A 17383-nucleotide genomic window follows, 5' to 3' on the forward strand; every position below is an offset into this window, starting at 1 on the left:
ATACAAGATAGAGTTTGTTTCACTTCCCGGGATCGCTTCTTCGAATCCCGACCTCCAAGAGGCTCCGCTCTAGTTCCGGGCTTCTTCGCGTCCATCGCTTCTCTCCTCAAAGCCGGGGTAATTGTTCCCGTTCCAGAAAAAGAACGGTTCACAGGTTTCTATTCAAACCTTTTTGTAGTACCGAAAAAAGACGGCAAGGTGCGTCCCATTCTGGATCTCAAATTACTAAACAGGAGAGTTCGTCTGAAGCGCTTCAGGATGGAATCCTTTCATTCAGTAGTTGCTTCAATGGAGGCTCAGGAATTTCTGTGTTCCATAGATATTCAGGACACCTATCTCCATGTCCCGATATTCCCGGGACATCACCGATTCCTGTGCTATGCGGTGCTCCAGGACCACTTTCAGTTCGTCGCCCTGCCGTTTGGTCTTGCAACCGCTCCAAGAGTTTTCACGAAGATCATGGCGGCGCTGATGGCTTTCTTGAGGGTCAGAGGCCTGGTTCTGTGAGGGTCATAGGCCTGGTTCTGTTTCCATACTTCGACGACATCCTCATCAAGGCTCCGTCCTGTTCTCCTAGCCCGTTTCGGGTCCTGCCTTATTCCTTATCAGCGCATCATCTTTCTGGGCATGCTCTTCGACACTCGTCAGACCAAAGTCTTTCTTCCCGAAGACAAGAGATCCATCCTTCGTCGGGACATACGCTTGCTCCAGGGTCCTCGGCCTCCCTCCTTTCGTTTGGCCATGAAGGTTATGGGGAGGATGGTAGCAACATTGGAAGGGATTCCCTTCGCCGAATTTCATTAACGACCCCTTAAACAAGCCATTCTGTCTCAGTGGGACAGGTCGGTCTTCTCCCTGGATTGTCCGATCCGACTCTCTCTCCGGGTCAAGCGGTCTCTCAACTGGTGACTGACGCCACCTCTCATCTCCCAGGGCAGGTCCTTCCTTCCAGTTCACTGGCAAGTGGTGACAACGGACGCCAGCCTGCTTGGCTGGGGTGCGGTATTTCGCCACCTGACTGTTCGGGGCCGTTGGTCGGCGCAGGAGTCATCTCTGCCGATCAATGTCCTCGAGATTCGGGCCATTTTTCTGTGCCTCCGTCACTGGGAAAGGATTCTCAAGGGCCTACCAATCCGAATCCAGACGGACAACGCCAGATGTCTGTGGCTTATGTCAATCATCAGGGGGGGACTCGGAGCTCCTTGGCCCTTGCCGAGGTATCCAAGATCCTCCTCTGGGCAGAGGCAACAGTTCCGGTGATATCCGCGGTGCATATCCCCGGCATGGACAATTGGGCCGCCGACTTCCTCAGCCGCGAGAGCCTCGTGGCAGGAGAATGGTCCTTGCACCAGGAAGTCTTCCATCAGATTTGTCTTCGATTGGGGACTCCGGATGTGAACCTCACGGCGTCTCGTACGAACAGGAAGGTCCCTCAGTTCTTCTCCAGGTCTCGCGATCCTCTTGCAGTGGGCGTCGACGCTCTGGCCATTCCTTAGTAACAGTTCGTGCTGCCCTACGTGTTCCCACCCCTTCCATTACTTCCAAAACTGTTGAAGATCAAAGCGGAAGGGGTGCCGGTCATTCTGATCGCCCCGGATTGGCCCAGGAGAGCTTGGTTCGCGGAGCTCGTCAATCTTCTCGCGGACGCTCCCTGGCGCCTTCCAGACAGGCCCGATCTGCTGTCTCGGGGTCCGATCTGCCACCCGAATTCTCGGTCGCTCAGTTTAACGGCGTGGCTGTTGAGACCGCAGTTTTAAGAGCGTCCGGCCTTTCGGACCGGGTGATTCACACCATGATTCAGGCTCGGAAGCCTTAGTCTTCCAGGATCTATCGTACCTGGAAAGCTTACTTCCGTTAGTGCGAGTCCAACCGCGTTTCATCTATGTCCTTTTCCCTGCCTTCCATTTTGGCCTTCCTTCAGGCAGGACTGGATTCGGGCCTGGCTCTTAGTTCCCTGAAGGGCCAGGTCTCTGCGCTTTCCATCCTTTTTCAGAAGACTTTAGCTTCCCGACCACAGGTTAAGACCTTCCTTCAGGAGTGGCCCACGCTGTCCCTCCGTACAGGGCCCCTGTGGATTCTTGGACTTTAAACCTGGTACTGGACGTTCTGAGGGTTTCCCCCTTTGAGCCCCTCAGGGAGATTCCCCTGTCAGTCCTATCTTAGAAGGTGGCCTTTCTTGTTGCCATCACTTCTATCCGCCGCGTTTCCGAGTTGACGGCCCTGTCTTGCCGTCCTCCGTTTTTGGTCATCCACCAGGACAAGGTGGTCCTCAGGCCTCCGCCTTCCTTCCTTCCTTCCTTCCTTCCTTCCTTCCTTCCTTCCTTCCTAAGGTGGTTTCCACCTCCCACCTGGAGCGATCGTTGAACAAGCTGGACCTCGTCAGGGCAGTGAGGATCTACCTGGATAGAACGTCCACTTTCCAGAAGACTGATTCTCTTTTCGTCATTCCTGATGGCCCGCGCAGAGGCCAATTGGCTTCTAAGGCGACTATTGCTCGCTGGATCAGAACACAATTCTGGAGGCTTACCGGGTCAAGAACAGAGTGCCCCTCCTGGGATCAGGGCTCACTCTACCCGGGCAGTCGGCGCCTCCTGGGCGGTGCACCACAGGGCTTCCGCCCTACAGCTTTGCAAAGCGGCAACTTGGTCTTCCATCCACACGGTCACCAAATTTTACAAGGTCCATACCTACGCTTCGGCGGACATCAGCCTAGGCAGAATGATCTTGCAGGCGGCAGTGGTGAGTCCTCTGACCTGATGGAAGTCTGTTTCTCCCGCCCTAGGGACTGCTTTGGGACGTCACATGGTTCCTGTGTCCCCCAATGAGAGGCGATAAAGAAAACAGGATTTTTGGTTGCTTACCGTAAAATCTGTTTCTTGAAGCCTCCATTGGGGGACACGGCTCCCTCCCAATGTTTCACAGTTTCTGTTCTATGACTGTTCTCACAGTTCTCAAGTTTGTGGTTATGGTTTTTCAACCTTGTTATTTATCTCCTACTGCTTTCTCACTAACTGAAGTGTATAATGCCAGTCGGTGGGGTGTACACTGCAGAGGAGGAGCTAGCTTTTTTTGTGCATAGTGTCAGCCTCCTAGTGGCAGCAGCATACACCCATGGTTCCTGTGTCCCCCAATGGAGGCTCCAAAAAACAGATTTTACGGTAAGCAACCAAAAATCCTGTTTTTTCTCTAGTTTAATTTGATCCTTTCATGTTTTTAAAGATCCAGCTCCATGCATTAGCCCGTTGAGGCAGTTTGTGTTGGCAGACTGGGGAGCACCTGAGCCTTCAGTGTAATTTGGCAGATCTTGTTTGCTGTGTATATTAGTTGCATAAAGGGATATTTTGGCTTCTATGGTTCTGAAGGCAATTTACCAATTATGGCAACCTGTAGTTTACTTCAATAAAATGTTTAATACAAATTTGGATGTAGAAGAAAGGATGGTCCTCTATATCCCAGAGCTGAGAACTTCTGAAAGATAGACTCCGGCTCTGGTAAATTATTATTATTTATAGGGCACCATTAATTCCATGGTGCTGTACATGAGAAAAGGGTTACATACAGGGTTATAGATAACGTTTACAGTAAACAAATTTACAATGTCAGACTGGTACAGTGGGGAGAGGACCCTGTCCTTGCGGACTTACATTCTACGGGATAATGGGGAAGAGACAGAAGGAAATCTGGCACAACATGTATTACGCCCACCACAGGGATATGAGTGGTTACCCGCAAATTCCTCAGCAACAGCTGCTTGGTGTGACAGCATCATTTTTATTTTTGCTTGTCCAACTTGTTTCACAAGGAATTAATAACTTGCTTGAACCACTTTGAACAGTGCTATGAGTTTTTTTTTTTTGTTTGTTTGTTTTTTAATTTGTATCATGCTATTGGAAAGAAATGGCAGTCTTTACTTGTTAAATGTGTAAGCAAAAGAAACTTACAAGTTATCCTTTTCCCTCCCCTAGCGGCTTCAACAAAATCTTGTCCTCCCCTCCGTTGAAATGCAAGCTATTCAGGATGTAAAAGCCGGCCTTGATACCTGGGAGTACAAAACCCACAACTCTCTTATGTACTATCCTGAAGGTATGCAGTTACACTTTTTGTTTTTTTCTTAGCTTTATTTTATTTCTTTTATATAGTGCCATTAATTTTCACAGCCATCCTCATCACTGTCCATCAGTGGGGCTCACAATCTACATTCTCTTTTAATATGTCTTTGGAGTGTGGGAGGAAGCCAGATTACTCAGAGGTAACTCGCACAAACACGGAGAGAACATACAAACTCCTTGCAGATTTAGTTCTTGGTGAGATTAGACCTCCACCGGTGCAAGGCTACAAATGAACCACTGCACAGCCTAATAGGGCCCGATTCATTAAGATCGGCTATGTGCTTGTAGTCAGATGATCCTGATTCACTCCTCTTTGTGTCGGATGAGTAGCATGCACTTTTGTGTGCACCTCGCATCAAATCCTGTGAATCCAATGAAAAACAAATGGAATACAGACCATGGGAACATGCTCTTGGTGTGAGGTCTGTATTCCATTTGACAAATGTTTTTCATGTATACTGTTGTATTAACAATATTCTTATAGTGTAATAGTTACCATTATGTGCTGCTCCTGTACTTATCTATTCACGGTTTACCGTATTCAAGAGATATTAGGGGACACATAGGATCTAGAAATATTGTAGTTTCTTTTGAAGCAATATGCACTTATATAAATTATATAAATTTCTGGATCATTCTATGGCAGCATATAGGTTCCTTACTGGATATATGCACTTTATGTATCGGGACAGATTTGTATACATGATCTATTGAATACCCATGGATAAATATCACACCTCTCACTGTTGATGTATTTATTATTTTTAATTTAATGTGGTATTCCCCTTTTCAGTCCTCAAAATATTTTCATTAATTACTTATATTAATATTTTATATTTTCTATAGTCTTGGCAATGTAACTTTTTGTAGGCTGTTGTGTTTGATTTTGATGCACGGTCATATAATATTTATGGTATTCACCATAATTTTTGTGACTAAGTCTCTCCCTATGTGCACTAGGAAGAGACCTGAAGTGGGGCGTGGTAGTCACAGTGGATTCCTCTGGTCTCTCCTGGTGGGATCTTCAAATTATTATTTCCCTGAAATGCTGGAGCTTTTTAGAGAACGTTATACCTAGCTGCAATCGTGCTGCCAGGCTTAATTCTGCCCATGGTTTAAGCAGCATGAATCAGCTGACAGGTTTACTTTAAGGCCTACTTGCCTCTTTGCTTGACATCTTATTAAAATCAAAACCTCAGTAAAACATGCATAGACCTCCAGAAGTCTGGTGCATTTTTAAGAACATTTCCCAATTCTTGAAGGTACCACGTTCATTTGAAACGATAGACTGCCGTTTTTAACACCGCCATCAATACCATTCAGGAAGGAGATGTGTTCTGTCATCTAGAGATGAGTGTACTTTGATACAAAATATACCAATTCAAGAACAACCATAAAAGACCATGTAAAGATGCTGGAGGAAATGTGTAGAAACGTATCAATATTAACAGGAATATGTTCCCTATATGGACATGACCTGAAAGGATGCTTAGCAAGAAAAATGCTTCTGCCCAAAAATGGCCATAAAAAAACAAAAAGTTAAATTTTTCAAAATCGATATCCAAGAAGTATCGTGTCTCCTTGCGGAGATTGACGTGCTAAGCATGCTGAGATGAGGAGACTTAAAGCCGCAATGCTCCTCCTGGGAAATATGCTAATTATACAAATTGTCTCTTAGGCTGTGTGCACATGTAGCAGATTTTTTGCGGTTTTTCGCTATAAAAGCACTATAAAACCGCGAAAATAATGCTCACATTAAGTATCCTATTTAATAGAATGCAATCCGCATTTTTTGTGTGCATGTTCATTAAATTTGCAGAATCGTGGGGATTCCGCACACATAGGAATGCATTGATCTGCTTACTTCCCGCATGGGGCTATGCCCACCATGCAGGAAGTAAGCAGATCATGTGCGGTTGGTATCCAGGGTGGAGGAGAGGAGACTCTCCTCCACAGTCTGGGCACCATATAATTGTTAAAAAAAAAAAAAACAAGAATTAAAATAAAAAATAGTGATATACTCACCTTCTGATGGCCCCCTGAGTCTTCCTGCCTCTCTGCGGTGCACGCGGCCGCTTCCGTTCCAATGGATGCTTTATGTGAAGGACCTGCGACGACGTCGCGGTCACGTGACCGTGAAGTCATCGTAGGTTCTGCACACAAAGCATCCATGGGAACGGAAGCCGCCGCGTGCACCGCTGAGGAGATCGGCTGCCTTCAGAAGGTGGGAATAACCATTTTTTAAATTTTTTTTAAATTATTTTTAACATTTTACTATTGATGCTGCATAGACAAAATGCTAGTTTTTAGCAGGAATATGCATGCCAATTCCGCATGCGATATACCCGCGGCTGGAGTTGCAGAATTGCCCCGGAAAGTTCCGCGGCAATTCTGCGACGTGTGCACTTAGCCTTAAAAGAGGAAGAGAACTTGAACTCTAGTGCCACCTATTGGAAGGTAGCAATCCTACAAGTCAATGCCGACCCTCACACAGCCAAAGCAGATCTCCACTTTGCACTGATGAGGGGCAGTACCCTGAAACAGTGTCTGCAAATTGAGATTCTGATTTGGCTATTATCCTAAGTCATGTGACAAGACTCGTTAAAGGGTCGACATTCACTTGTAGGAATTGCTAGCTTCCAATAGGTGGCACTAGAGTTCTAGCTCTCATCCTCTCTGAAGAGACAATTTGCATAATTTTTCAAGATCGTAATTATTGTAGCAATGTCCTATGGCCTGGGGGATGAGGCCAATTGTACCTAGATGCTATTAAAGAGAAATCAATATTCATTTCCCTCCACGCTTATGAGCGTGGAATGCAGTGAATATTCATTTCTCTTTAGCAGCGGGCGCAGGGGTTAGCCGCAGCCGCCTCCTCCAGCCACTTGTGACCCTCTGATCTGCCGATGCCGCTACCCCACCTCTCCACCACAGCCAGAGCCGGTACATCTGGACTAAACGATGCACCCCTCATTTTCCTCCACATTTTTCCAGGAAGAAAGTGTCTTATAGCCTGAAAAATACGGTTATGAAAGTTTATATGGCTGTACTAAAGCAACATCTTAAGTCATCAGGCATGGTTATGACTGGGTCTTCCAAATCGACAAAGCATACAGTACAGACCAAAAGTTTGGACACACCTTCTCATTTAAAGATTTTTCTGTATTTTCATGAATATGAAAATTGTACAATCACACTGAAGGCCTCAAAACTATGAACTAACACATGTGGAATTATATCCTTAACAAAAAAGTGTGAAACAACTGAAATTGTCTTATATTCTAGGTTCTTCAAAGTAGCCACCTTTTGCTTTGATGACTGCTTTGCACACTCCTGGTATTCTCTTGATGAGCTATAAGAGGTAGTCACCGGGAATGGTTTTCACTTCACAGGTGTGCCCTGTCAGGTTTAATAAGTGGTATTTCTTGCCTTACAAATGGGGTTGGGACCATCAGTTGTGTTGTGCAGAAGTCTGGTGGATGCACAGCTGATAGTCCTACTGAATATACTGTTAGCTGCTTTTTTCTTGCCGTAATACAAATTCTGAGTAAAGAAAAATGAGTGGCCGTCATTACTTTAAGAAATGACGGTCAGTCAGTCCGAAAAATTTGGAAAACTTTGAAAGTGTCCACAAGTGCAGTGGCAAAAACCAAGCGCTGCAAAGAAACTGGCTCACGTGAGGACCGCCACAGGAAAGGAAGACCAAGAGTCGCCTCTGCTTCTGAGGATAAGTTTATCCGAGTCACCAGTCTCAGAAATCGCAGGTTAACAGCAGCTCAGATTAGAGGCCAGGTGAATGTCACACAGAGTTCTAGCAGTAGACACATCCCTACAACAGCTGTTAAGAGGAGACTTTGTGCAGCAGGCCTTCATAGTAAAATAGCTTCTAGGAAACCACTGCTAAGGACAGGCAACAAGCAGATGACTTGTTTGGGCTAAAGGTCACAAGGAATGGACATTAGACTAGTGGAAATCTGTGCTTCGGTCTGATGAGTCCAAATTGGAGATCTTTGGTTCCAACCACCGTGTCTTTGCGCGACGCAGAAAAGGTTAACGGATCGACTCTACATGCCTGGTTCCCACTGTGAAGCATGAAGGATGAGGTGTGGGGGTGTTTTGCTGGTGACACTGTTGGGGATTTATTCAAAATTGAAGGCATACTGAACCAGCATGGCTATTCCATCCGTTTTGCGTTTAGTTGGACCATCATTTATTTTTCAACAGGACAATGACCCCAAACACACCTCCAGGCTGTGTAAGGGCTATTTGACCAAGAAGGAGAATGATGGGGTGCTACGCCAGATGACCTGGCCTCCACAGTCACCAGACCTGAACCCAATCAAGATGGTTTGGGGTCCTCCGACTAGACGAGACTTTCTTACGCAGGCGGACCATATAATTTTATTGGAAAAAAGTATCTATACTAAGAGAAATAAACTAGATGTATTTCAAAAGATTTGGCAGCCATGGATAGAATGGAATTAGAATTGTGGGGAGGATGCATAATGGTATAGATGATGTTCATACTATACAATTGTATTTGAATTGGGGAAGGAATATCGGATGGGAATTTGGGAAAGCGTTAAAGGGGTCTCGAAGGGGGGGGGGGATAGGGAGGGAAAAGGGAGGGGGAGTTATGTTCATAAAATATGATTGTCTGTGAATAACAGCTTGATGTCATCTGTTATCATTGATTTTCCTTAATAAAAATTTATCTGATAAAAAAAAGATGGTTTGGGGTGAGTGCTAAGCATCTCTGGGAACTCCTTCAAGATTGTTGGAAGACCATTCCCGGTGACTACCTCTTGAAGCTCATCAAGAGAATGCCAAGAGTGTGCAAAGCAGTCATCAAAGCAAAAGGTGGCTACTTTGAAGAACCTAGAATATAAGACATAATTTCAGTTGTTTCACACTTTTTTGTTAAGTATATAATTCCACTTGTGTTAATTCATAGTGTTATGCCTTCAGTGTGAATGTGCAATTTTCATAGTCATGAAAAATCTTTAAATGAGAAGGTGTGTCCAAACTTTTGGTCTGTACTGTACTTCCAAAGTCACTGTAAGGGATAACTAAGTGATGGTAATGGAGTGGCCATCATAAATGCCCTGACATTAGTCCCGTAGAAAATTTCTGCGCACAACTGAGGAGACCTACAAACCTGACATTTAAACCAGTTCTGTCGAAAGGAATGAGCCAAATTCCAGTAAATTTCACATTCTTGATCTCTAGTAGTGTGTACTCCAAAAATCCAAGGCACCGGCTATCTTCCTTCCACAAAAATTATTTTTATTGACACAAGTATACACACTGGAAAATTACCAATGTTTCGGCCATGAAGCAAGGGCCTTTGTCAAGCCTAGAAAAAAAGTGCACTATACAGGCTGGTGTACTATTCATTGTACACACTTTTACATTTTACATGTGATTCTTTACAACATGTAATTTTACTGTCCTTTCTATCGTGCTCAAGCTAACGTGAAAAGTAGGGAATTTTCCTTAATTACATTTGTCAAATGCATGTCATTTCACGTAAAGGAAGTTAATTGCCTTTAAGTTTTTAGGTGCAGTTGTTTTACAATAATTACAATAGCTTTTGGTTTCTAGGTGTACCAGACAATGATGCTATATTCAAGAAACCCCGGGAAGTAGTTCATAAAAACACTCGCTTCCAGAAAGACCCCTTCAGTCAAGCCCTGAGTAAAACACAGCTCCAACAAGCAGCGGCCTTGAATGCACAGGTAAGGGTCTCCTGTCTTGTCTCCTCTACACTTGCTGCTATGTTTGTGAATCCTCCCATTGACAAGTGTTTTCATTTGTTGGTGTGCAGTATAAACAAGGGAAAGTTGGTCCTGATGGAAAGGAACTCATTCCGCAAGAATCTCCAAAAGTCAATGGCTTTGGATTTGTAGCCACCCCTTCCCCTGCCCCAGGTTTGAACTATGATTTTATGTAGTTCTCTATTTGCTCAGAAAGTATTCTCTGTTTCAACTTAATATTCGCATTGTTTTTCACACATCCTCACAGGAGTTGATGACTCTCCACTTATGACTTGGGGTGAAGTTGAGAGCACTCCTTTTCGTCTGGATGGATCAGAGACCCCATATGTAGAGAAGACACCTGGACCATCATTTAAGGTATTGACTTTGTCACTCTGAGTGTAATGTAGGCCATTGTTTTTTCTCAGATAGGTCTATTAGTGCATGGAGAATATGTAAGAACATTACTAGAAGTGCTTGAAATAAGTTACCCACATTATCTTTATTTTAACAAATGGATGTGACTTTGTGGCAATCACTAATATATACTGTATTTTTCATATTATAAGACCCTTTTTTTACCCCAGATTTGGCAGGAAAATGGGTGCGCATTATAATCCGAATGTAGGAAAAAATTTGAACCTGGCTCGTTGTGGGAGGACTGTGGTGGTGGAGCGGGATCACAGGCAGGAGCTAGGGCAGCGCTGCAGGAAACGGGGCAATGCTACGGGTCCTGGGCTGGTAGGAGCGGAGCACCTACAGCAAGCCAGGTTCAATTTTTTATTTTTTTTCCTTATATTCGTCATCTAAAACCTGGGGTGCGTCTTCTAGTCCGAACACTGAGTAAGTATTATAGGTCTTCCTTCTGTACTTCTTAGTGCACCACTCCTCTCCTCTAATTGGGAAAACGCCTAATGTGCAAAGTTTTTTTTTTTTTTTGTTTTTTTTTGTACATCATTTTAATTTGGAGGAAGCTGATAGACTAGTCTAGTCACATGCTCATCCAGCAGCCATTGTATGGACAGGAGCACTGTGCAGCTTGTTAGGAAAGCTGCGCTAAGAAAAGCAGGAGGAGAACCTGTCACTTATATATTAGAGGCTGGGGAGCAAATGCAGACAGCAGAACTAACTGCCTTTGGCCATTTTGCGAGTGATATACTTCTACTGACTGGAAGCAGATACGCAGATTTACTATTTATCTCTTTTAAATAGAGTTGTGTGGTCTTCTGATGAAAGTCTGCACACTTCCGAATCCTTACGTCATGTGCACCCGACACTGTCAGGATTCTCCAATGTTGCCAGCAAGTTCTACTCAGCCTTGCTCAATACAAGTGAATTTAATGCGCTGCACACATCTAGTTGGAATGTTGTCTGAAGTATCAGATCACATACTTGGGGTCATATCATTGCCAGCTCTTAGTGTGAACACCAGAGAATCCTGGCACTGTGTGATGCGCCCAAGAGTGACTGAAGACTTTCATCACAAGCCTGGATAGTCCCCTTTAAATGGCTGAACATTTCATTCACACTCAGGGGCTGAAAATTCTAATAATCTGCAGTTACTGCTGCGATATCACAAAGAGGGGGTCCCTCCATGGAACTCTTTAAATTTTTAGAGGACGTGTCACATGGTCATTAGTGATGAGCGAATATACTCGTTACTCGAGATTTCTCGAGCATGCTCGGGTGTCCGACGAGTATTTTTTTTAGTGCTCGGAGATTTAGTTTTTCTTGCCGCAGCTGAATGATTTACAGCTATTATCCCGGATAAGTACATGTGGGGATTCCCTAGCAACCAGGCAACCCCCACATGTACTTATGCTGGCTAACAGATGTAAATCATTCATATACGGCGATGAAAACTAAATCTCCGAGCAATAAAAATACTCGGAGGACACCCGAGCGTGCTCGAGAAATCTCGAGTAATGAGTATATTCGCTCATCACTTGTGGTCATATGTGGATAGTTTTTGCTCTTATTATTTCCACTTTTCTCTTTAGTATTGTTTTTTGTTTGTTTGTTTGTTTTTATCCCCCATACAGGCATTGCTGCTATTTTTTTATGTTCCTTACTAACTGGGTGTTGCTCACAGGGTAATTCAGAACAGTCTACAGACACAGTTCCCCTGAGAATCTTGTAAGCCACACATCCTTGTAAAGAACATAAAAAATTAGCACTAAATTAAAGGCCCACACGTCTCTAACCGGTTGGCATAAATAGAAAATGGAATTCTCAGCAGCAGAGGAAATAAAAAAACAAAAACTGTGCACTTTTCACCCCTTTTTCACCTGGTGAGAGGTCCTCTTTAAAATGTGTTGTTGTGGATACACTTGCAATATGACAGTTTACAGCCATTTTTCTTACATTTGCTGGAAAGTGAATATTCTGATGGGACACAAGTCTTATAGAATATACATATCATTTTGTCACATAGTTGATAAGATAGAAAAAGGAGATGTCCATCCAGTTTACTTTATTTTCCTACTGTGTTATTCCACTGTAATGGCATATTTTTTTTTAGAAAGATATAGTGGCCACCTTCAAGCTTGTGCGGTGAATTGGCCTCCATAACATAGTGTGTCAGAGATTTACATTGTGTCTTTGCTTTTACAGTAAAGAATCCCCATGCATGGTGATTCTGTAAACCTTCTTTCCTTTAGACATGGAGGATGTCTTCTTGTTTATGACCAGTTGGAATACATTTTCCCACCAGCATCAGTCATATGGGGCATTAGTCTGAGTTCTCATTAGTTGGGCCTCCACTGATCAACAAGTGATCACCTCTTCTATATAACCCGATAAATGTGCAATTAATAGAGTTGACACTGTGTTACAGATCCTAGAGCCAGGTCGTAGAGAACGACTAGGTCTGAAAATGGCAAATGAAGCTGCTGCCAAAAACAGGGCAAAGAAGCAGGAAGCTTTAAGGAGGGTGACGGAGAATCTGGCCAGGTAAGTACAGCCCGGTATTCAAATGCGTTTTAGGTGACAGTAAAAATTCTAAATTCTGATTTTGATTGTCCTTTTTCTGTCGTTAATTTGTAATGTTTGTTTGTCCACAGCTTGACACCTAAGGGCCTCAGTCCATCCATGTCCCCTGCTCTTCAGCGTTTGGTGAATAGAACGTCAAGCAAGTACACCGATAAAGCTCTAAGGGCCAGCTATACTCCATCTCCTGCTCACAGCAGCTTGCATGTCTGTAAAACCCCAGGAGGCTCACGCTTAACACCTACTGTTACTCCCACACCAGGGGCTTCATCACAAACTCCGACTGCACCTGATCCCACCTCCATTACCGATAACTTACTACACTTACCCAAACGAAGAAAAGCATCAGACTTCTTTTGAGTGGTGTGAGGGAAATTGGGCGCTGTCTTGGCGGCCTGGTCCAAACACTGGATAATGGACCATTGTCGCACCAGAGTATAAATATTACTCTCTTTATAGAGAGAAACGATGGAATTGCTAATTTAATAGCAACTGGATGTGTAAATAAACTGTTTTTGAATTATTTAATTGCTCAAAGATCTAATGTTTGTGCAGTATACATTTTTGCATTATGCAAATTTTATATTTTGTGAACATAAATGTTTTTCCCTCTGTATACAAGTGTTTTGTTTTTAACTTGCTACTTATGTTGATGCTGCCACAGGTGTGATGTGCTTCTGCATGGAACTCCTTTGATTTGTACATGACTATCAATAAAATTTTGTCAAAGCCAAATACCAGGAAGTATCAAATGCAAAGCAGCTTTATGTAAGACATGACATACCAACAAGAGACACAAAATGCAGCATCAAAAACGCTATAAAAACGCACGTGGAAGAAAGGGACTCAAAAAAACGAAAGAAAGCTGATTTAGATTATAGGTGCAGAATTGGTGCATAAATTCTGCAACATCAAAACTCACCAAAATCTCATAGTGGGAACATGGCTTTGGGCAGTGCTGACAAACAGAGATGTACTTGTTTCCCATGGACGCGTCTGCTCAGTAACCGAAGACTGCGGCAACTAGACCACCAAGTGCGGTATGTGTTTGGCTGTAGCAGTTGGGTTACTGGAACAGCATGTGATCAGATGTTTCTCTGATGACCTTCGATATCAGCACTTGACCGCAAGAGCCTGCAGTAGATACATTGGGGTAACAGGTGGCGAGTATACCTAAGTTTTATATTTTATAATGGCTCATTCCTAAGAAAAATGTAATGCTGGATTCCCCTTTAAAAGTAATCTGAGTTGGGGCTGAAAGCCTAATTTGAACACTGGGTCATTTACTAGTCTTCTTTATATAGTTTTACTTCCTGCGGATTTCATAGTTATCCCGGTGATGAGCTCCTGCTATATAGACCTTAATAGCCAGAACTCATTAATATCTCTGCTAGAGGTGAGCGAACCTTTCAGGTTCGTCAAACGTGCCTGAATCCCATTGAATTCAATAGGAGAGAAAACAAAACGCATAGACAATACCTTAAGTGTTGGCCAAAAAGCTTCCCAAACAGCACAAATTAGGGGCAGACACCAGGAAAAGTGACTCTCAATTGACCAACGTGTACAAATAGTATAATTGCGCAGCATGGATGCATGGGACAGTGCTTAGACCAGCATTTCTAGCTGAAACATTGGTCAGTGACAGGTGTAGGCCTGGTACTCTGAGAGGCCTGCCAAATTCAGGCAACACACATGAAGGAGACCCAAGTTGGAGTCCAAACATTTCCAAAAATTAGGGGCAGACAACAGGAAAAGTGGCATCATTTGACCCACGGTAGAAATTTGATAATGGCACAGCAGCAGTCAGCCATGGGCCATGCATGAGGAGGTAGTCTGGGCCAGCATTTAGAGCTTTGACGAAGTTTAACCCCTTTCCCACCTTAGACGTATACTTACGTCTAAGGTGGGCTCCCCGTGTGTTGCAAGCTCCGACGATGAGTCCACAACTTTACCAGCACAAAACAGCTGACATGTGCCCCTTACAGCTGAAGGTGGAATCGCGATCCACCTGCAGCTGTTGACATCTATAGATGTTTGGTTTCTACGAACTCGTAATGACCTGTAGAATCCTAATGGCAGGTTCGTTTTAGAATTTAGTGAACATGATAAAATGGCAAAACAAAAAACAATTGTCGAATTGCACTTTGGCTTGTTTTTTGCGGGACAAGTTGTACTTTTGAACGACACCATTGATTTTACCATGTCGTGTACTGGAAACGGGGAAAAAAATTCCAAGCGCGGTGAAGTTGCAAAACAGTGCAATCCCAGACTTGTTTTTTGTTTGGCTTTTTTTTTTACTAGGTTCACTAAATGCTAAAACTGACCTGCCATTATGATTCTCCAGATCATTACAACTTCATAGATAAAAAAGAGCCTTGACATGTTTAATGTCTAAGTAGTGAAAAAAAAATTCCTAACGTAAAAAAAAAAAAAAAAAAAAAAAAAAAAATTGCGCCATTTTCCAATACCCTTAGCGTCTCCTTTTTTCATGATCACGGGTTGGGTGAGAACTTATTTTTTGCATGCCGAGCTGGCATTTTTAGATATACCATTATGGTGCAGATACGATCTTTTGATCGCCCGTTATTACATTTTAATGCAATGCCGCAGCGACCAAAAAAAAATGTAATTCTGGTGTTTTTACCTTTTTTTTTTTTTTTTTTATTTTATTTTGAATGAGGCGAAAGGGGGGTGACACTCACAGCAATCCAGCACGGACAACCCTAGAGGTCTCCAGGAGACCTCCGGTTGTCATGCCAACACACCAGAGACGAGGGATTACAAGCCGCGGGTCACCGGTGGGCGTATTTCCGGCGCGATTGCCGGAAGCGCTTGTTAAATGCTGTCAGCCTTTGACAGCAGCATTTATCTGGTTAATAGCCGCGGGTGGATCGCGATTTCACCCGCGGCTATTGTGGGCACATGTCAGCTGTTAGAAACAGCTGACATGTCCTGGGAAAGATGTGGGCTCACCGCCGGAGCCCACATCAAAGGAAGGGTGTCCGATATCGGCGTAAATGTACGCCCGATGTCGGAAAGGGGTTAAGGGACCTGTGTAAGCCTGCTTTGCTGGGAGCCCTGATATTTCTTGCTACAGTTAAAACTTATTTTCTGCTCAGTCACAATCAGGTGGCACAAATATCCACTTTGTCGACTACTATTGTTAGCCTAAATGTTTCTATGTGCACACGTTGTGGATTTAGTGCGGATCCGCAGCGTGTTTTTCCATGCAGAAACGCTGCAGATCCGCAAAGTGATTTACAGTACAATGTAAATCAATAAGGAAAAAAAAAATGCTGTGCTAATGGTGCATAAAATTCCGCATTGAAAACGCAGCGGATAGAAAGTAGGAGCATGTCACTTCTTTTGTGCGTTTCTGCACCCTTCTGTTATAGAAATCCGCAGAGGTAAAAAAACGCAGCAAATCCGCATAAAAAACGCATCAAATCTGCACCTGCGTTTTCTGGCAGGAGATGCAGATTTTGTGCAGAAAATTCTGCACCCAAATTTGCAACGTGTGCACATAGCCTTAAGTATAGTAACAGGCATTTGATTGAAAGTAAGTACAGGCCTGCTGGTCTGAGATCCCTACTTCTACAGGCAACACACAGGAAGGAGACCCAATTATTGCCACACACCACTAATGTGTTATCAATTTCCCCAGAGTAGAAAGCAGAAGTAGAAGCAGCTTTTTGACGTCTGTTACCGTACAGGCTATTCGACTCCCTTTGTTTGGCAGATGCACAGCAGTATTATTTGTTATAGCGCCATTTATTCCATGGCGCTTTACATGTGAAAAGGGGTATATATCGTAAAACAATTACAATAATCTTAAACAATACAAGTCACCGACTGGTACGGGAGGAGAGGACTCTGCCCAGGAGGGCTCACTGTCTACAAGGGATGACTGAGGGTAGAGCTGCTTGTGCAGCGGTATGGTGGAGCAATGATTATGTAGGATTGTGAGAGGTAGTTCTTCAAGTTGCCATGGTAGGCCAGAGTATATGTTTGAGTAGACTGTTCCAGAGTAGAGGGGATCTATGGGAGAAATCCAGTATGTGATTGTGGGAAGAGGAGAAGGAGATCTTGTAAGGATCGGAGGTTATGTGCAGGTAAGTACCAGGAGACTAGGTCACAGATGTATGGAGGAGACACGTTGTGGATGGCTTTCTATGCCATGGTTGCGGTTTTGAACTGGAGTCTCTGAGTAATGGGGAGCAAGTGCAAGGATTGACAGAGGGGAGAGGTCGGGGGATAAGTGGATTAGTTGGGCAGCAGAGTTTAGGATAGATTGGAGGAGTGCAAGACTGTTAGAAGGGAGGGAACAAAGCAGGAGCTTGCAGTAGTTGAGGTGGGAGATTGAGCTCATGGACTACGATTTTTGCAGATTCTTGACTAAGGAATGTACGGATACGGGAAATATTTTGAGTTGTAGTCGGCAGGAAGTTGAAATAGCATGGATATGTTTTGAGGGAGAGATCAGAGCCTAGGGTTACTCCGAGGCATCGAGCTTGCGGGATGTCCTCATCT

The 17383-nt window shown here is 43.9% G+C and overlaps 1 protein-coding gene across 2 annotated transcripts in view; it reads left to right on the forward strand.

The window, feature by feature from the left end:
* The window catches only part of ESS2 (ess-2 splicing factor homolog), a 63244-nt gene extending 49656 nt beyond the window's left edge, over window positions 1-13588 (forward strand). For both annotated transcript variants that reach the window (XM_069756848.1, XM_069756838.1), the window contains 6 exons: window positions 3966-4083; window positions 9714-9847; window positions 9937-10039; window positions 10134-10243; window positions 12702-12817; window positions 12928-13588. In XM_069756848.1, coding sequence (XP_069612949.1) covers window positions 3966-4083; window positions 9714-9847; window positions 9937-10039; window positions 10134-10243; window positions 12702-12817; window positions 12928-13213 — 867 coding nt within the window. In that variant the 3' untranslated portion in view covers window positions 13214-13588. The remainder of the gene's footprint in view (window positions 1-3965; window positions 4084-9713; window positions 9848-9936; window positions 10040-10133; window positions 10244-12701; window positions 12818-12927) is intronic.
* The last annotated feature ends 3795 nt before the right edge of the window (window positions 13589-17383 follow it).

This window comes from Ranitomeya imitator, chromosome 1, assembly GCF_032444005.1.
Source record: "Ranitomeya imitator isolate aRanImi1 chromosome 1, aRanImi1.pri, whole genome shotgun sequence".
NCBI classification, from domain to species: domain Eukaryota; kingdom Metazoa; phylum Chordata; class Amphibia; order Anura; family Dendrobatidae; genus Ranitomeya; species Ranitomeya imitator.